Below are 22,084 nucleotides of genomic sequence, written 5' to 3'. Positions count from 1 at the left end.
TTTGTTTTGTTTGAGGGGAGTTGTTTTGTTCTCTGATCGATATGGAGTTGAAAAGATGTGTTAGTTTAAGAAAAATTCTTTTAAGGATCCGTTGGCATAAGAATGGGAGGTTGGGAAGGCCCCTAATCTGAGACTATATAAAAATGTTTTGTTTTCGTCTTTCCAAGAGTTATATTAGTTCTCATATACGTTTACCAGCTGGAGCTCGACAACACTTGCTTATATCCTTTGACTACATAAAAGCAGCTTAATTTTTTATTTTTTAATTTTAAATAATAGCTGAAACTGAAATTTTCTCGGTTCAAGAGCTCAAACATGCTAAATTTTGTAGTTAGATTGAAAGAAAATCTCCTTCCCTTGCGCTTCATTTACTAGGTTTAGGGCTGTGTTGGTGGTTTTGTGAACCCTTAGCTTGACGAGGATGTCAGGACTTGAACGGGGTAGTATGTGAGGACATATGCGGGCGTGTATTTAGTCCCACATCGGTTATTCGCTGGATAGATCTTGGGTACTTATACAGGATCAAGAAACCCAAATAATACCTTCCGGCTAGCCATTTTGGGTGAGATCCTGGATTGTTACAAATGGTATCAAAGCGGACCCGGCCCATAACTTATGTGGACTAGGGGACACTGCAGCACGGATCCATTAGGGTTGACCACGGACTGATCGTGGTATTTGTGATTAGATTTGAATGGATTTGAACCCTTAGCCTGACGAGGACGTCAGGGCTTGAACGGGGGGAGTATGTGAGGACCCGTGCGAGCGTGTGTTTAGTCCCACATCGGTTATTCGCTGGGTAGATCTTGGGTACTTATACAGGATCAAGGAACCCAAACAATACCTTCCGGCTAGCCATTTTGGGTGAGGTCCTGGGTTGTTACAATCACCATCTCCACTGCTTTTGCTACAACTACCACTGTACCCATTATCACCCATATTTTAAAAAAAAAAATTGATTACACCAAATAATATATATTTTTACAAATTAGAGAAAAATAGAAATATAATTTTTATTTTTTTATTTTTGGATATAGAATAAATAAAAGTGATGCCAAACAACACCTACGACTACATAGACAACATATTTTATCGACCCTTCAAATAAAGATGCCTCCTCGAGTTTTGAGATTTGAGAGTATAACTATGTGCTAGCTAAAAGCAAGATTCTATAATCTCGAAACTTTAGCCATAATTGTTCACATTATTTTTGGAGAATATCAGCGGATAAAATTCTAACATAAAAATCATGAAAAAAATATCTTATTATTAAGACATTTATGGGGACATATTTCATGTAGATGCTGAGTAATATCTTGAAGTTTGTTCATAGTTAAAATGCTAAACTCATCCCTTGATCTCATGGAAAATGCCCTAACAAATATTCGAACTTTCAAAAAATATTGGTTGATCATGGTCCATGGAGAGGTCAATCATAGAGATGGTTTCATTTTTGCCTCAATTAGAGGGACTTCGCAATTTGTTGTGATTATATTGAAAATTTTAGAAGGTACCAAAGAAAGAAACTACATCAAGACAAAGGAAATGGATAGACTTGCATATATACGGTCCAAGTTCACCCAACCTTCATGCAATATAGCAAGTGAAAAAACTAATAGAAAATGATTGAGAAAACGATTGAGAAAATCAAAACAAAATCTAGACTAGTTTAAACCTTCATTCTAGAGGGAAGGGGAAGAAAGATGAGTGGCTTAGAAACTTTATCCATGTAATTGTCAATATCAAATGTGCATGGGAATATATAGAGAGCTCGAACAAAAACTTCTTTCTCATCTTATAATAGTGTGGATGGTTAATTCTAGCAATAACTTCCTCGGAATAGTAGTTATACGCAGTTTTTCATATAAACAACTTCCTCTTAAGTGTTCAAATTAATCACAATATTTTAATTAAATAAATAAATTTGAAAGTTACTTCCCGCAAAAAGGACCTCTTAATGGTTACCGTTATGAGGACAACACATCTTCCTTTGATGTGAAGAAATTAAGGGTTTATAAGTCCTTAGTTAGCATGCTTTGGTTCATCCTATGTTGGTTAGCCAATCAGATATATGGGAATTCAAATCGAAGAACTACATCCCAAACACTATTATAAAATAATTTGGCATGATTTAGACATCTAATTAATAACATTCCTAATATAAACCTCTATTCAAATCTAAATTGATATGCTAGTGATATGGTCCAAAGCGTGATCGCCACGCTTCATAATGAATAGATATACTAAGAATGGGCTCCTATAAAAAGGTTGATAGAGTCAAAAAACATAATAAGGTAAAATGAGGTTGGGAATAGAGATACGCTCTGGTAGGTTTTTCTATATAGAGGTTCGAGATGAGGAAACTGTTGGAGGTTTGAAGTGGGAGGTTGCAAGCAAAGAGACATTTGAAGAAAATAGGTTTTTGCTTATCCAACAAAATGGTTGCCTGATGAATAATGATCAGTGCAAGCTAACCGAATATGGTTGCTCTGAAGGATGTATTGTGTATCTCTACTTTCTGCCTAGTGGAAGCTCCCCATGGCCCATGTTCTATGAAGATTGTGCATCTTTCATTATGTAAGAACATGAGGAGGTTTATCCTCAAATAAAATCTCAGTGTTTGAAATAATAGCTATATTGGTTTGGTTTGGCTTAGTTTCAGTTGCAAAATTTGGTCTTCAACATACACCATTGTTGGTTCAAAATACAAAATAAAATTTTACCTATCATTTTTTTACCCATTTGATAATTAGATTAGAGACTACCAAAATACATTAATTTTGTTTCGAGATATTTTTATAGTGTAAATTATTTCTATGTTTTGGATCTTGAATTTGGATGGCTTATTATTGATTTTGAAAGCAGCAGGCGATGTCAATTATCCTTTAGGGGGCATTCGGTTTTGGGGTGATGTCCTAAGATTAAGGACGATATAGGTAGAGGTGATGAGATCACCGTATTTGGTTATACTATGGCAATCTTACATGGTAGTGATCCTAAATTACCCCCGTCTCTTAAATCACCGCCCAACCCAATGATAGGATGCTCGTCCTTGAAGTTGAAATTTGAGGTCAAAAATGCCGCTCAATCCAACGAAAATGCCCCTCAGCCCAACAAAAAAAATGGTATGTCAATATACAGTTAATATATTATATCAATATTATATATAATATTATAATATATTAAAATAAGTTATATTTATAAGATATTATATTATAATATACTATTAATCATATTATTGTCATAGTACTATTCAATGATAATTTTAAAGTAGAGTAGAAATACATTATTGTGCTTTATATTTATATAATGAAAGTGTTTAATATATTATTTCTATTTACCTTGTTTTCCTAATTAAAATAATTATTAATATTAAAGAAATAATATATTATAAGTACAAATAAAATATTAATTCTATAATAACAATTAATATATCTTTATAGGATTAATAGTATAAAGAACCAATAAACACCTTTTTACAAAATATATTAATAACTAATTTGTAAATAAATATATTAATATTTTTTATAATATATTTTATATGATTAATAAATATAATTTTATGGAATATATCATGGATAATTTGGTATTATATGGTGAGTGATCTTAAATTTTCATGAAATACCAAATAATTAGTTACTCGTGAATAACTAAGAATCCTTAATCACTAGAACATAGCATACCCAATATGGTAATCTTAAATCATCAAGGATCATATTATTCTGAGATAAGAATCACCGATGATCTAAAATCACCTCGGTGATCCCTCCATCTTAGAGAGTATTATGTGTATGGAGACCCCCCCCCCTAAAGCCGCAGTCCTATTAGTATCTTCTTATGAAGTAAATTCTAAAACCTCATTATTCGTTGATTACAACACTTCCGGGCTATGGATTTGCGCAATTAGATTATGATTCTATCAATTACTTAGGAAAATGAGCTTAATTTTGTACTAAAATTTTGATTGGGAACAAATTTTGATTATGGAGTGAAGATAGCGAAAATACAAATGAAAACTAAAAGTAGCTACGTAGAAGTTGATGCCTATTTTGTGTCGGTTAGGAAGTTGCATGTGTTTGAGTTTATACGATAATGGGAAGGCAAGAGAGACCAAAGTGTATGGTACAATGTGACTTCTTCTTTCTTAGTTCGGGAAGGAATAATAATTCAAGGTAGCATGCAGTGTCATTATCTAGCCCTAGTAAAGAACTTTGAATTTCTTTTACTATAAATTTTTGGCTATCACTTCCCACATTGGTGCACCCTTTGTTCCTTGCCCTAAGTCAGCCAGGAACATGTATTATAGAGGCTGGTGCATGTTTGGATAAAAGACACATCGTCTATCTTGAAAATGGATGATTGTTGCTAATCTTTCAACTCGCATGTTTGGTATGCCAACTGCGTTTGGTATGACAATATGATGGACAACAGCTACCCATTTTTGAGGTGACATCTTGCCGATCTAGACATAGACCAGCCTCTACGATGAAGGAGATATAAATTTTGTCTCAGCAAAATTATTTTACAATTATATCTTAATAACGGTTAGTTTAACTTATCTTCCTTTCATCTTTTCTTCTTTCCCACAACACTTGGTTGTGGGATTCAACAATGCAAATTCCACATTTGGTGCTTGTATGCGAAATTCTTGAACCAGCCGGTCCTCCTATACAAGTGATTGTGCCATTATACATCCCTTCCCCCTCCTCTTGTTGATCTCCCCAAGGTTGAAAACTAAGTAAATATATTAAACTAAGTAATTATTTTCTTCCCCCTCCTCCTTAACTGTTATCAGACATACAAATGTAGTGCTTCCAAAATGAAAGTCCACACCATTAATCATTATTTACAATACCTAAAATTGCTTGTAAATCGAAAAATAAGTGCTTTGAAGCTCCATTACCCGTCTATCAAGTAAAAATAAAATAATTTTTTTGATAACTAAGATGAGAGAAAGCCTGGCCAAAATCAAGATAAGGACAGCATGAAATCTAGGTCACTTGCATCTAATACTTCGGAAGTTTTCAAACTCAAAATTGGTCCCCTACCGCCCTCCGTTGTAGGCAATATAGTTTGAGAAATTTATCTACTAAGTGCTTACCTTGATTTTCACTCAATTCCAATATATATATTGCATCGTTAAAATTGTCCATTATGAAACGTATTACATTGTTAAAATTGTGAATAATTATCGATTAAAAAAATGTATTACATTTTAATATTATCGATTCATTATCTACCGGACGCATTTAACAAATGCCTCTGAGATTCATCATCATTGATATTTTGATAAACGGATACTCATTGGAAGGGTTATTAATTATATATCTCCAGAATTTGGGGCCAAACACTACTGAGTTTTCTAATTTTGCATTATATGCGTGTGCGTGCACACATTAACAGCGTGAATTGATTTGGTTGATTTTAAAACTCAACTCAATAAGCCTCAATCCCAAACTAGTTGGCATTGGCTATATGAATTATTTTCCTTTGTTCCATTCAGTTTGATACCATATTTTTTAAAGGACTGAGATATCAAGATCTTTCTTACTATTTGATCCCATGTAATTTTCTGACTACCTCTACCTCTCTTTGTTCCTTCTGCATGTACAAAATTACTTCTTTATATAGGTATATCTCTCGGCCTACATTTTCTATGTCTAAATCATCTAGGTAGTCCTTCTCTCAGTTTATCCTCAATTGATATTGTTGGGAATATACTGTCCCAGAAAATTTTAAATCTATAATACTCTACTTCAACAAATAATAGGCAGAAATAGGCTTACAGAAAATAAATAGAGAAAGTGGAAAAATGGAACCCGAGATGCTGAGGCGTGGTATGTTGGTCACTTTCCTTGAAGTAGATTTCGCCGCCTTACAGTGCACTAGGCTTGGATGGCGTTCTACTCCTGAGATACAGCAGCCTCTCGCACTGTTCCTTCTGCCCCAATGATTTGCACGGATCAAAGAAGCTTTCGAACCCAGAATCAGTATGCAGCAAGCCCGTTGATTGAAAGAAAAACAGCAAAACCGGGAGAATAGAAGTTCTCTGTTTTCAATTTTATATATGTCCTGTCTAATCCGAAGAGGTCTATTTATAGACTTCTTCGGGACAGACGCGACCCAAAACCGATCCAACGGTCAAAACCGGTAAGAAAGTTTGAAAAAACACTGGGAGTATGGCTAGCGGATGCGAGGTTGGTTGCGAAGAGGTGCTAACGAGGAAGCGACGTGGCTCCTCGTGCTATGGGTGCGAGGCACGGCCCACGCACCTCTTGGCTCATCGTACCCGTTGTCCGACCTCGGCTCCTCTGGGCTCATCACACCTGTGGTCCGACCTCGGCCTCGGCTCTTCACGCTTCAGTTGAGGTGGGTCGGACGAGCACAGGCACACAGAATCTCGGACGAGCAGGGGCAGGGCCCAGCGAGCACAAGCACATGCGCAAAGAACCTTCGCTCGGACAAGCACAAGCACAGCTCGGCTGCAGAGAACCTCGGCTCGGACAAGGTCGGCTGCAGAGAACCTCGGCTCGGACAAGCACATGCCCAGCTCGGCTGCAGAGAACCTCGGCTCGGACAAGCACAGGCCCAACGAGCACAAGAGAACCGAGCTCGGCTCGGACAAGGAGGGAACATCCCAACGAGCACAAGAAAACCAAGCTTTACGTAATAGAAATAAAAAGGAGGGAATGGGAATCGAACCTGTTATCTCATCCCCACCCAAACAACACACCAACCACCAAGCCAAACTCCCTTATTAACATATATATATAATATATATATTTTAAGTATGAAAACTTTTAATCATTATTTAATAAAAATCTAACATTCCCCCACCTGATTAAAATGTTTTCAAAAATAAAAAATAGTCAAATCGGGCTTGTTTATATCACGACTTCAATAAAGGTAGCTTGCGGCTTTGAACCTTTATCTAGTGAAAGTATATTTTCATCTGAAAGGTATAGTGGTAGCTAAAAAGCTTTGAACCAAATCCTTTGGTTCAGATTTCTATATACTTCACCCATGACAAATGCAAATACTGGGTTCATCATAGGTGGTGCTTTTTCTAGCCTTATGCACCAATATCTCAGTTTCATGAGTGCTCTAGGGGTTAAACCCTTATCCCCATAGACTGCGGCCACACAGTCACACTCACATAGGTGAGTCCTCCAAGGGTGCTCGCAGCACAGCACCTTGCCATAGACTCGGACTCATTCAGAGTTTTAAACTCTTCTGTATACCTCTGCTGTATTTAGCACTCACATCACAGGGAGAGACTAAATGACATAAAGTCATTTTATTATAGTGCTAACTAATCATTAAACAACTTGTTTTTCCCGTTGAACCTTTCGTCTTGGGATCTCCAGTCAGAATAGGTTGGGTTGCCATTGTCAATGATTCCTTATGGGTTTCAATCCCATCCCCTTTGATGTTTCTATGACTTTGCTTCTAGCCAGTCCTTTAGTTAAAGGATCTGCTAGGTTATCTTTAGATCCAACAAATTCCAAAGTTATGATACCATTTTTAATTAGGTATCTAATAGTCTTATGTCTCACACTAATGTGTCTTCTGTTTCTCTTGTTATATTCAGTATTTCTACAAGTATTAATTGCAGCTTCATTATCACATAACAAAGAGATAGCAGGTATAGGCTTTTCCATAATAGGTATTTCAGACATAAGATTCTTAAACCATTCTGCTTCTTGACTTGCAGAATCTAAGGCTACAATCTCAGCCTCCATAGTGGATCTTGTGATCACAGTTTGTTTGGATGATCTCCAAGCAACAGTTGCACCACCCAACATGAATATGTATCCACTAGTTCCTTTTCGGTTCACTGAATCAGTGATCCAACTAGCATCACTGTATCCTTCAAGTACAGTGGGAAATCTTGAGTAATGTAAACCATAATACATGGTACCTCTCAAGTATCTAAGTACTCTATCCAGTGCTTCCCAGTGACTAAGACTAGGGCAACTATTAAACCTACTGAGCTTTCCTATAGCATAAGAAATGTCAGGTCTACTTGTATTTGCAACATACATCAGTGTCCAATAATTTGAGCAAATTTCTCTTGGGCCACTGGATCACCTTTATTGCACTTCAAGTTCAAACCATGCTCATAAGGTGTACTCACTGGTTTACAGTTGTACTTATCAAACTTCTTCAATATTTTCTCAATATATTGTGATTGATCAAAGATTATACCATCAGGTATTCTGGTAATCCTGTTACCAAGAATTACCTCTGCCCGACCTAAATCTTTCATATCAAAATTATTAGATAAGAAAGTTTTGATATCAGTCACCATATTCATATCAGTACCAAAAATTAAAATATCATCAACATATAAACACAAGATAATACATGAATCATTTTCTAACTTTGAATATAAGCACTTATCTGATTCATTTGCTTTAAAGCCACAAGAAACAATTATTTTATCAAATTTCCTATGCCATTGCTTAGGAGCTTGTTTTAAACCATAGAGGGATTTGACTAACCTACAAACTTTTCTTTCCTGTCCTTGAGCCACATATCCCTCTGGCTGATCCATATAGATCTCTTCCTCTAAATCACCATGAAGGAAGGCAGTCTTGACATCCATTTGATGAATTATCAAATTATGGATTGAAGCCAGTGCAATTAAAGTACGAATTGTGGTTATCCTAGTCACAGGAGAATATGTATCAAAGTAGTCAATACCCTCTTTCTGAGAAAAGCCCTTAGCAACTAATCTTGCTTTATATTTTTCAATAGAACCATCAGGTCTTAATTTCTTCTTAAATATCCATTTACAACCTATAGCCTTACTACCAGGTGGTAAGTCAGTTAAAAACCATGTTTTATTAGTCATAAGTGAATTCATTTCACTATTAATAGCTTCCTTCCAAAACATAGAATCTAATGAGTTCATAGCATCTTTATAAGTTTGAGGATCATCTTCAACCATAAAAGTATAGAAATCAGATCCAAAATCTTTCTTTTCCTAATTCTTTTCCCTTTACCAAGTTCATTAATATCATTAAGTTCATTTTCATTTTCATTATTAGGAATAATTAGAGAATTAGATGGCGAACTACAAGATGCATCATTAGATCTATCTATTACATGCTTTTCTATTTTATCCTTAAATGGAAAAATGTCTTCAAAGAAAGAAGCATCTTTAGATTCAATTATAGTATTCTTATCTATGCCATTAATATCAGAATTAATGACTAAGAACCTATAAGTAACACTATTAAGAGAATAACCAAGAAACACAGCATCAAAAGTATTAGGTCCTAATTTTCTTTTCTTGATTAAAGGAATATTAACCTTAGCCAAACAACCCCAAACTTTTACAAAGTGTAGGTTAGGTTTTCTTCCTTTCCAAAGTTCATAAGGAGATTTATTAGAACCTTTAAATAGAACCCTATTAAGCAGGAAACATGCAGTAAGCATTGCTTCCCCCACCAAACCTCAGGTAAACCTGAGTTGGCAAGCAAAGATCTTACCATATCTTGCAGAGTCCTATTTTTTCTTTCAGCAACTCCATTAGACTGAGGTGAATAGGGAGGTGTAACTTCATGTAGAATTCCATTAACTCTACAGAATTCATTCAAGTCATTAGAGGTGTATTCTCCTCCTCTATCTGACCTGAGAATCTTTATTCTCTTGTCAAGTTGATTTTCTACTAAAGATTTGTAAGTCTTGAACATCTCAAATGCTTCATCTTTAGATTTCATTAAATAAACTTGACAGTACTTAGAATAATCATCTATGAAGGTAATGAAATACCTTCTACCCCCTTTAGTCAAAGTTCCATTTAAATCACATACATCTGAATGTATTAATTCTAATAAAGTTGAATTTCTATTTACTATTTTAAATGGTTTTCTAGGTTGTTTAGATTGAACACAAATTTGACACCTTTCCTTTTCATTTAATGAAACATTAGGCAATAAACCAGAGCTAATCATTCTTTTAATAGTATTATTATTCACATGTCCTAATCTAGCATGCCAAAGAGATGAAGAACATATTGAAAGTACAATTTTATTATTATTATCAGAAGAAAAATCCAAAGATACATTATTTATTACATACAAGCCATCACACTCATAGCCTTTGCCTACAAATGTTCCATTCTTTGTTATAATCACTTTCTTAGATTGAAATAACAAAGAATAACCACTCCTATTTAGAAGAGATCCACTGATCAGATTCCTCCTTCCATCGGGCACATGGTACACATTAAATAGTGTAAGCACATTCCCAGACGTAAGCCTTAGAAGTACTTTTCCAGTTCCAAGCACTCGTGCCGAGGTGGAGTTCCCCATAGTTACTGTTAGGCCGCTTCGGACCTGATAAGTAGTAAAAAGGGTATGATCAGTACACATATGAACATTCGCACCTGTATCCACTAACCAATCGGTAGAGCAAATTGCCAAATTTAATTCTGGACTTAAAGTTACATACCGATCATCAGTACTAGTAGGACCAGTACTGGATAGCACCATGTTGGTTTGTGGATTTGCAGGTTGAGAAGGCGCATGTTCATAGTTCTGATACTTCTTCTTCTTCATCCGGCATACTCGAGCCATATGACCGAGTTTCCCACAATTGTAGCAAATCGGCTTCCGATCATTCTTATTGATATGGTGTTTTGGCTTCATAAGTTTTCTTTTGTTTCTAGGTCCACCCTTTTCAAATTTGGAGTTCTTGAACTTATGGGTCTTATTCTGGCCTTCTACAAAGTTCACCTTGGTTAGAAGCTCAGAATTCATGAGTTGCTCATTATCTTTCTCAAGGTGTTGTTCTTGGATCCTAATGGCAGACAATAGAGTTTTCATTGTCATATCCTCGGTTTTATGTTTCAGGGATAACCCAAAGTCTTTCCAAGAAGGTGAGAGCTTGTCAATGGTACAAGCAACTTGAAGGCTCTCAGTTATACCCATTCCCCTTAAGCCTAATTCATGATAAATCACTGTTAACTCATGGGCTTGATCAACTACAGGCTTGGTGTCAACCATCTTATAAGACAGGAATTGACTAGCAGCATACTTGTCCATTCCGGCATCTTGGATACCATATTTCTTATTAAGATCATCCCAAATCTCCTTGGAGGTTTTAAAAGTGCAGTAGACATCAAAAAGGAGATCAGTAAGATAGGACAGAATCCTTCCCCTACACAGGTAGTCTTTCTTCTTAAATTCCTCCAAATTACAAGTTCTAGCTGGTTCATTCTCTTCCTCATTTGGAGGAGAGTCAAAGATTATGGAAAATAACCCAAGTGTGGTTAAGAAGATTTCCATCTTCTGTCTCCAACGCTTAAAGTTATTTCCTTTAAATTTTTCAGGAGGAACCGGGTCACTTGCATTGGCCATTGGGGTAACTCTAAGTACTAGCCTATTATATGTAGGAAAAAATCTACTTCAAGAATGTTGGGAATATACTGTCCCAGAAAATTTTAAATCTATAATACTCTACTTCAACAAATAATAGGCAGAAATAGGCTTACAGAAAATAAATAGAGAAAGTGGAAAAATGGAACCCGAGATGCTGAGGCGTGGTATGTTGGTCACTTTCCTTGAAGTAGATTTCGCCGCCTTACAGTGCACTAGGCTTGGATGGCGTTCTACTCCTGAGATACAACAGCCTCTCGCACTGTTCCTTCTGCCTCAATGATTTGCACGGATCAAAGAAGCTTTCGAACCCAGAATCAGTATGCAGCAAGCCCGTTGATTGAAAGAAAAACAGCAAAACCGGGAGAATAGAAGTTCTCTGTTTTCAATTTTATATATGTCCTGTCTAATCCGAAGAGTTCTATTTATAGACTTCTTCGGGACAGACGCGACCCAAAACCGATCCAACGGTCAAAACCGGTAAGAAAGTTTGAAAAAACACTGGGAGTATGGCCAGCGGATGCGAGGTTGGTTGCGAAGAGGTGCTAACGAGGAAGCGACGTGGCTCCTCGTGCTATGGGTGCGAGGCACGGCCCACGCACCTCTTGGCTCATCGTACCCGTTGTCCGACCTCGGCTCCTCTGGGCTCATCACACCTGTGGTCCGACCTCGGCCTCGGCTCTTCGCGCTTCAGTTGAGGTGGGTCGGACGAGCACAGGCACACAGAACCTCGGACGAGCAGGGGCAGGGCCCAGCGAGCACAAGCACATGCGCAAAGAACCTTCGCTCGGACAAGCACAGGCACAGCTCGGCTGCAGAGAACCTCGGCTCGGACAAGCTCGGCTGCAGAGAACCTCGGCTCGGACAAGCACATGCCCAGCTCGGCTGCAGAGAACCTCGGCTCGGACAAGCACAGGCCCAACGAGCACAAGAGAACCGAGCTCGGCTCGGACAAGGAGGGAACATCCCAACGAGCACAAGAAAACCAAGCTTTACGTAATAGAAATAAAAAGGAGGGAATGGGAATCGAACCTGTTATCTCATCCCCACCCAAACAACACACCAACCACCAAGCCAAACTCCCTTATTAACATATATATATAATATATATATTTTAAGTATGAAAACTTTTAATCATTATTTAATAAAAATCTAACAGATATTACCTCCATCTTTATATAAATGGCTTCATTTCTTCTTCTATATTTTTTATATTACCACATATTGATCTCAATATTTTTATTTCGATCATGCTCATCTTGTGTACATATTATTTTCTAACTAGCCAACATTCTATCTTAAAAAGCATAGTTAATCGTATAGCTATTTTGTAAAATTTTGCTTTCAACTTGGCAAATATTCTCGTTAAAAAAAAATAAAAATCATTTGATTGATTTTCATAGATAGAGATTGAAAAATAAATATAGAAGGGAAAATGGGATTATCATGAAAAGTGATTAAGTGGCTGAGTAGGAGAACAAGCAGGCATATCTTTAATTTTGCATAAAACTCTTATTAAGTGAAGAATATTTTTCTAATTTTAACCATGCTAATCCTCACCCATCCTCCACCTACCCAATCCCTTGAGGGATAACTCTAACTATAATCAAACCTCATCCTTTTGCCCAAGTGACAAGAGGCGATACATGCAAAAAGTGCACAGTGACAAAAGACAAACAAATAAATAACAGCAATAACAATGGATGCCATAAATCAAAGAGAGGTTGTCTCGTAAATTAAGCTGCAAGTATGCCATGGAAAAGTTCTAACATCATTAAACAACGAAAGAATTTCGTGCATCATCTGATAGTCATGAAAGCAATGTATTGATTGGAATACATTGGTGATGAAAAATACCCCTCTTTTTCCTCCTATTTGGTGATGAAAAAAAGAAAGAAAAATTTTGAGAAAAAAAAATTGTTCTTCCTTCTCTTAGCCACTTTCTGATTTTTATTTTTGCGCCTTCATTCAGCGAAGTTCTATTTTATTCTTTTTATTCCTTTCTTTGTTGGATCTGCAAGTCCGATTGGGTTCATGTTGGCTTCTTCCGAGATGTACCGAAGAAGAAATGTAGGGTCGTTGTATCTCTGAGGAGGATTGCCGGAAGACCTGTACGTGGGGGCAAATACTTCTTTGGGATAGCGTCTACGCACTTCGACCTACCTTCATTCAAACTATCTCCATTTACCTTATTTCAAATTTAATATTAGTACATCTATAGTATTTACAATTTATGATTTAAATTATTACATTAGAATAGATTTCTTTTGTGCTAAAATAGATTTCTTTTGATTCCAAATAATATATATATATATATATATTATTTCTTTTAAGATAATTCTATTAATTATAATTATAGTTTTATTTACTTATTTAGGTGATATATTGCTAACATTCCAAACAAGTATGTATTTTTGTTAGTAATCAATTATTCTAATAAAGTAATAAATTATTCTAATATATAATTCATTGAATTCTCTATTGCATTTGTGACATATTAGATCTCAATTATAATAATTATTTTGCTAGCACAAAATTAGTAATCAATTATTCTAATAAGGTAATAAATTATTCTAATATATAATTCATTGAATTCTCTATTGCATTTGTGACATATTAGATCTTAATTACAATAGTTGTTTTGCTACCACAAACTTAGTATCAATTATTTTAATAAGGTAATCAATTATTCTAAAAGGGTAATAATTTGCTTAACCTCTAAGAGATTTATCATACCTCCATTTGGACTCCTCAAGGAGTAATTTCTAAATCCCATTCAAACGAAAATTCGTAAATTGATTAATCCATAATAACTAATTCAAGTTTTCACTTAGGTTTTTCTAAAAGTTGAATTTGTATGATTTCTAGTGATTATATCCATTAACTAATAATGTCAAAGAAAAGCTTGTCAAAAAGGCATACGTGCCTAAGAAAGGCTGGTACTCAAATGAGCCTGGTGCTCTACCTCTGATCTGGCTACTATTTTTTGGGTATATCAACTAGACATCCAAAGTTCAATATAAATATTAGTGCAATCCTTTGACATAAACTTTTTCTGCTTTCATTCAGATTTCTGCCTCTTTTCTATATTCTATAATCTTGAATCTATGGCCTCTAACAATAGTGAGCACATTAGCATCAAACCTGAAAAATTTGATGGCCATAACTTTAGGAGGTGGCAAGACCAAATTCGGTTCTGGCTCACCACATTAGACTTGATCTCAGCCATAGGTGAGAACACTACTGAAGTTGATAACGGGTCTAACCCAACTGCTTCACGACCTGCTACTCGTCGCTTCTTCCAGACTGAACCTTCTACCTCCACCAGCACACCCTTTAGGACATCTGATGAGATTGACTATCATTGCATCCATAGAATCCTAGGTGCCCTTTTTGAGAGGCTGTATCACATTTATTATGCAGCGAAGAGTGCCAAAAAACTCTGGGACACCCTAGAAAGCAAATATGGTCTTGATGATGCTGGGGTAAAGAGGTTCAAGGCCTCCGACTTTAATAACTTTCGGATGGTGGACTGAAAGCTTATGAATGATCAAATCCATGATTTTGAAATTCTGATCCACCAGCTTAGGGCTAATGGAACCAATTTGGATGAATCATTCCAAGTAGCATATCTGATAGATAAACTACCTAATTCTTGGTCTGATTTTGCTAAGACTCTGGCACCCTCCGCGGGCTGACCGCGGACGCGTCCGCGCTTTAAGCGCCGACGCGTCCCCAAAATACCGCTTGAATACCCCCCCCTTTTTCCTCCTATTTGGTGATGAAAAAAAGAAGAAAAATTCTGAGAAAAAAAATTTATTCTTTCTCCTCTTAGCCACTTTCTGATTTTTATTTTTGCGCCTTCATTTAGTGAAGTTCTATTTTATTCTTTTTATTCCTTTTTTTGCTGGATCTGCAAGTCCGATCGGGTTCGTGTTGGCTTCTTCTGAGACAAACCGAAGAAGAAGTTTAGGATCGTCATATCTCTGAGGAGGATTGCCGGAAGATCCGTACGTGAAGGCAAATACTTCTTTGGGACAACGTCTATGCGCTTCGACGTGCCTTCATTCAGACTATCTCCATTACCTTATTTTAAATTTAATATTAGTAGATTTGTAGCATTTACAATTTATGATTTAAATTTATTGCATGTTCTATAGAATAGATTTCTTTTGTGCTAAAATAGATTTCTTTTTATTCCAAATAATATATATATATATATTATTCCTTTTAAGATAATTCTATTAATTGTAATTATAGTTTTATTTACTTATTTAGGTGATATATTGCTAACAACTTCCTCATCCACGCCCCTATGACATTGGAGGAAAGATTTTCCCAAGGCACCTTCACAACTTCCAGATATTTCACTTTACTAAAGTTATACTAGATTACTTGCATGCATATTTCCAAGGAGAAAGCATTAAGATTTGAAAGGGGGAGCCAGATAGGTTTGAAAGGGTAGCACAAGAGAATAGACTAACATAAAAGTAGCAATTTCTGTAGAAAAAAACGAAAATTTAAGAAACTGGTATGAGGAAAGAGTAATAGCATACTTGGGACGCATTAAGATTCTCTCCATCACTAGCCATAGCTACAGTTTCAGTTTTAGAATGTTTGAGATTTGGATGGATTCAACCCTAAAAAAATAGCGTGCTTGTTCACCACATAGAAATCTAAATGTGGGACATCCATGGTAAGAAAAAAATCCAATCACAAAATTTACATCAAGTTTTGACATGGAGATAACATAGGTATACAGGTAGCCAGGCAGATAAAATACATAGCTTAAGTGAATGGATGGCGAGATAGTTAAAGAGATCTACATTGACTCTAACTAGGGGTGCAAATGGGTTGATCGGATCGGGTCCTGAGTGACTCCGACCCGACCGGATCTGTTTTATTATTCGGGTCCTAATTTTGGAATCAGATCCGATCCGGTTGAAGATTGGGTCGGTTCGGGTCGGGTCCGGGTTGGGTTCGGGTCCGAGTCCGAGTCGGATCCGGGTCGGTTAAGATGTTACCACTTTTTTATGCTTTTGGAAAAAAATTTGGATAAGTCTAATTTAGTCATATCATAATTATGAGGTGCTGGGTGACCCATGACTTGAAAGACTTGCAATTGACCTCCAGTCAGAACAGATGACCCATGACTTACTAAGTAAGCCAAATTCATATCCCACTATTTTTTATCTATATGACTGATTGGACGGAACTTGGTGTCTCCCTGCTCCCCTCTCAGGAGGACAAAAAAAATCCCAGACCTTCTTCGAAAATCCAATTCCATTGCAGAAAATTGGCACATTACCCGTATTTAGTTCAGTGTTCCCTCACTTTCTCCCTTCAAAAGTTAAATGAAACAAAAACCAAAAAACAGAAGGAAAAAAAAAAAATCCTAGCTACCGAGACACCAGAGGTATCAACAGTGTAATAGATCGAGTAAGAATCCTGACGGGCCGAGGTTCCTTTGGATTCTGTGAACCTATGCTTGTTGCTATCCTTCCACAACCCTACTCCCCTTAGGGCTTTTCCTTTTTTTTTTTTGTTTTTTTGTACAAAGCTTTTTCTCCTCATTGGCTGGCATTTCCCATCCCTTAGAGAATAATAAGGCCATGGGAGCAAGCTAACAAGCTCCTAAGAAATCCATATCTCCTTTCTGTCTGCCTTGAAAACCCGCCATAAATTCACTTAAAAACGACCAATAGTACCACGACCCCCGCGCGCGCGCACACACACACACAAAAAAAAAAGAGTCTCTCTCTCTTCAGGTCCATTCGGATAGAGTTGGGTCCATTCAGTAAATCCAGATCCGACCCAGAAAATGATTTGAGTCCCATTTTAGAACCCGACCTGAACCCGCGGATCCTAACATTCGGATCGGGTCGGGTCGGGTCGCGTCACGGGTCGACCCGACCCATTTGCAGCTTTAACTCTAACAAAAGAAACTGCAATTAATCCAAATCGTTGCTACTTAAGAAGTCTTGTGAAAGTTTAACTGACTGATGAAATTTACGTCTGATGGGACAGCATCAAGGCATGGACATCAGTTCTTTCTCTCACCACACCACTCCATAGCCGATCTTGACTGTTACTATGAGGACTCATGCAGGCGTGTGTTTAGTCCCACATCGATTATTTATTGGGTAGATATTGGGTACTTATACAGGATCAAAAAATCTAAATAATACATTCTGGCTAGCCATTTTGGATGAAGTCTTGAATTGTTACATCTTACACCAAAAGTCTCATCAACTAATGGTTCCCCCAGAGGATTCTCTACTGTGGTATCATCACCCAAGATGTTTTCTGGCACCACATCACCAACGAAATCTCATTTTGAAGGAGATTTGGCATTGTCATCATGGTATCCACCAAGTCAGCAATCCTCTGCACCCATTTCTCCTCCGCACAGGCATTCCTTAGCAGGTTAATTATTGCCGGAGTCCCGGTAACATATGCAATTTTTGTTACATTGCATGTTATCAAATTGCAGTTAGTACATATGATCTATCCTCATCATGGGAGGAGATGGCGCTGGCCAGGTGGCGTGCGACCATGGCTTGCTTGAGGCACACGGTTTGAGTTGTCCCTGCGCGTAGTATGGCGCTGGTGCATGCCGTAGGGCATGGCCCTTGCCAGCAGGCATGGCTGGAGCAGCAAGGCGTAGTCCTTTGTTGACATATCTTGGTGTGGCCATCAAGCGAAGTATGGTGGGGTGAGGTTGTCGCAGGGCATGGCCGTGGCGCGTACTGGGCTGGATTAGCTCGGCCTTTAGAGAGAACCGAGATCGGCCTTGCCCGCTTGGTAGGGTGCTGAGTCGTGCTGACATGGGGGGGGGCACGACAAATATTCGGTGAGGTCGACTCAGTAGGCGGTGAGGTTGGCTTAGTAGGCGTTGAGGTCAGCTCAGTAGGCATTGAGGTCGGGCCGACTTGGGGGCCACAATATGTTTGATGAGGTCAGTTGGTGGGCCCTGAGATTGGCCTAGCCTCCTTGACTTTGAGGTCTGCTCAGCAGAGCGCCCCGAGCTCGGGCCGGGGCGCGTCGTCGTATAGGGCGCCCCGAGCTCGGGCCGGGGAGCGTCGTCGCATGGGGCGCTCCGAACTCGGGTCGGGGCGTGTCGTTGTATGGGGCGCCCCAAACTCGGGCCGGGGCGCATCGTTGTATGGGGCGCCCCGAACTTGGCCAGGGCGGGTCGTCGTTGTAGACTCCAGAGAAAGTTGCTGCAGGTCGTAGCAGCGGAGAGATCTGACCGAGGTTGGCTTGGCCTTCGGCGAGGTCCATGATCGGACTGACTCTTAGCGGGACCGATGTCCCGCCTGGTCGGCGCCAAGGTCTACTTGGCCAAAATGGGGTGGTCCCACGCTATGAACAGAACGATCCATTTTGCCCCCCATCACATGTAATTTGTAATATTTCAGGACGCCCTCATATGGATGGAAAGGAGTTTTTCCTTCGAGTAAGGTCAGTGATGCTTCCAGACATCTATCTAAGAGTATTCAGCAAGGCAAATTCATCTTTTTGACTCTTCTGCTCTCTATGCACTTCAGAAGCTCTCTGTCATATGAACAGTTTGCAGCCTTTTTGGCAAACATCAAGGAGCTCAACGCTCACGGGCAAACACATGAGGTATGCATCCTTAGACTGTACATGATCAGTTGTTCATCAATGCATCCGGGCAATATGTGACAAGGGTTTGAAAATTGTTTTGTCTTCATTGCAGGAAACTTTGGCAAAGACTGAAGATATTTTTGGTGCAGAGAATAAGGATCTCTATATTTCCTTTCAAGGTCTGCTTGATCGCAACCTACCTTAGACATTGGTTTGATTTTTTTTCTTTTTAATATAACGGCTGCTCACTCTATCCTAATATAGGTATAGCCAACAGAATCAAGAACAACAATCTGGCAAAGGAGGAGGAATATCCTGGTCGGTCCATAAGACCCCTTCAAAGTGTTGTGCGGCATAGAATGCAGCCCAGTCGGCAGGCCTGTTCGCCTTCCTATACACATGCATTGCTTGAAAGGCACTGCAGGCTCTCACCATTCGCCAGATATCGCCGAGTAGAGGACTTCCATCCCCCCTCCGCCCCTCTTCACATGGCCAATTGATCATCGTGGTCGAGTTGCCCTCAAGGATGATCATCGTGGTCGAGTTGCCTTCTCATGCTGCTTTGAGCACCGCCCCTATAGCTGACAGCCCATCTATGCTTCACCCGCCCACAGCAATAACCTGTGAGTCATGACAGGTATCTTTTGCCCAAAATATGTTTTTGAAAATTGAAATATCCAAAAAAAAAAAATGAAATAAAAACTTGGACAATCCCAGTTTGTTGTTCTATTCCAAATTTGAGGAGCATAAGTGGGTCTAAGTTTGCAAGACCTAGGAGGAGTTCCAGTGGCAAAGCAATTTGAACTTTTGCAGAGTTGTTGTTCAAGAAAATCTGCTTGTCAAGGGTGCCACTCTTTTATGAAAAAATCTAACAGCAATTAATATGACCTTGCCGGTTGTAGATGAATAAATGGCAAATACTGATATTTCACTTTAGTAACAGCCATTAGATTGTATTGCAGCAATTTTTCGGGTTGCTGAGGAGAGGCTATTCTGAGTCTAGCTCCAAATTGCCCACTCCGATGAATAATTACAAAGAAAGTCTATCCAATTTGTTCCTTTGCCTGTCAAGATTGGACAAATAATCTACTGACCTACTATATTCTTGCATTTTTTTCCCCTTTATTTTTTTGTTTACTTCTAACTGTTTGGGACTTGGGTTTTGCAGTTGTATGTTAATTCTTTCAGACTCACAATGCTACTTGATTAGTTGTTAACATCATCTCGCTCTATCAAGTCTTATGTCATGCTTAATGCATTGAATATTTTAGCAGAAAAGGCACCCTTTTCAAGGTTTAGTGAACTAGTCTTTGTTTAGGAAAACATGTCTGCATTTTGTGCTCTGGAAGCTCTCTAAAACTTGTAAATTCTATGGTGGCAGGGTAATCAGGATAACAATGCCTTATAATATGTCATGATCTATACTATTATGTAAAGACATATCAAATCCCAAAGAAGACCCAAGTTGTGTGCAGATATAACAAGATGAGAACCAAATCTATCATATCTGGATAGAGAATAAGCTCTATAGATTTTCCTTTTTCTTTCTTTAAAAAAAGAAAACTTGTTAGCAAATAGGCCAATTTGAAGTTGCCAATTAACTTGCTCCTAAAACCTTTTGGTGTTGCATCAATGACCTTGGATCCAAATCCACCTTTGTCGAGATTTGAGAGTTTGGTTGAAGCAGATGATTCATACAGTTCCAGTATGGATACATACAATAAGATCAGAAAAAAATAAATTTCGGAGTGTTTTAGGCAGCTCCTCTTTTTCAACCTACAGAATACCTCTGGAATGACTAGCCACATACGAAGCCACCTAGTCTGCGGCCTCATTTGCCTCTCTGAATTTGGTTGTATTTGGTGAGAGATAAATGCTATTATGAATTTAGGGCTCGTTTGGTTCGCAGAAAAAGAAGAGGAGAAAGTGTGGTCAACGGAAAAGTGATGAGATGCCTCATGTTTGGTTGGAGTTTTCAAATGAGAGAGATGAAAAAGTTGTATTTCCATGAAAATATGATTCTCATACTTCATAAGAAAGTCTTTTCCATGAGGTAGGAATCACTATATTTTTTCTTAAAAAACCTTTCATCATTAAAGAGAAATTAAAGATCTAATTTTTATTAAGAGTATAATAGGAATTATACGTAATTTTCTCAAGAAAGTGGATAGTCAACCAAACATAAGCACTTTAAAAATCTGCCACTTTTCTATGTTTAATCAAACATGCTAAAAATACATTTTCAGATATTTTTTTCTAAGAAATCTTCTTTCTAAAAATTATATTTCTACAAGGAAAAATGCCTCTCGCCCGTCAAACGGGAGCCCAAAACTGCATAAATGCCTACCATTATGCGACGCCCAAACGTGTCCACGCCCAAGTTTTCAAGAAACCTCCGGGGCAAAATTGTCATTACATACCCACATCAACCGGCTTCATACCCTTTCCGGGGGTGGTTCTATATACACCCCCCCTATTGCTAAGGACACCCCCCCAAAAACCAAAAAAAAAATACCCAAACTAACCTTTAGTGTAATTACCATATTGCCCTTGAAATTTTCTCATACACCCCCCCTTCCTCCTCCTCCGTTTCGTTTTGAAAAGAAAAAAAAAAACACACCTCAAACCCCCCTTAAACCCCTCGATCCATTTACATCGTTTAGGCGATCTTTGAAGGAGATTTAAGCCCCATTCGAAGCATGGACAAGCAACTAGTGATTTGGGACGAAGAATCGGCCGCAAAGGTACGTGTTCTACCTTGTTTCGAAATTTTTTTTTTTCACGGTTCGTGCTCCGTTCGGCACTGGATCGCCGAACAAAAGGCTTCTGTTCGGCTGAACAGTGCCGAACAGAAGCCTTCTGTTCGGCAACCCTCAACCGAACAGATCTGTTCGGCTGCACAGTGCCGAACAGAAGGCTTCTGTCCGGCACTGTTCAGCCGAACAGAAGCCTTTTGTTCGGCGATCCAGTGCCGAACGGAGCACGAACCGTGAAAAAAAAAAATTTCGGGAGAAGCCGGCGAGGTGGTCGGAGATCGGGAGAATGCCGGCGACGAGAGGGAGAAGGGGGAACGGGGGGGTTTTGGG

The 22,084-nt window shown here is 38.4% G+C and overlaps 1 protein-coding gene across 1 annotated transcript; it reads right to left on the bottom strand.

Annotated features, from left to right (window-relative positions):
- Positions 1-10,069: 10,069 nt before the first annotated feature.
- LOC120111835 lies at positions 10,070-11,474 on the bottom strand. The gene is made up of 2 exons (XM_039129755.1): positions 10,462-11,474; positions 10,070-10,346 (listed from the first exon to the last, which is right to left on the bottom strand). Exons 1-2 carry the CDS (start codon positions 11,367-11,369, stop codon positions 10,331-10,333), a joined length of 924 nt encoding a protein of 307 aa, XP_038985683.1. The 5' UTR covers positions 11,370-11,474; the 3' UTR covers positions 10,070-10,330.
- Between the last annotated feature and the right edge of the window lie 10,610 nt (positions 11,475-22,084).

This window comes from Phoenix dactylifera, chromosome 9 (genome assembly GCF_009389715.1).
Source record: "Phoenix dactylifera cultivar Barhee BC4 chromosome 9, palm_55x_up_171113_PBpolish2nd_filt_p, whole genome shotgun sequence".
Classification (NCBI taxonomy): Eukaryota; Viridiplantae; Streptophyta; class Magnoliopsida; order Arecales; family Arecaceae; genus Phoenix; species Phoenix dactylifera.
The sequence above is the reverse complement of the archived record's forward strand: the minus strand, read 5'-3'. Positions and strand labels throughout refer to the sequence as shown.

Excerpts from the sequence above, each read along its gene's own strand:
- LOC120111835 (XM_039129755.1), bottom strand. The coding sequence starts at position 11,369 with ATGGCCAATGCAAGTGACCCGGTTCCTCCTGAAAAATTTAAAGGAAAT.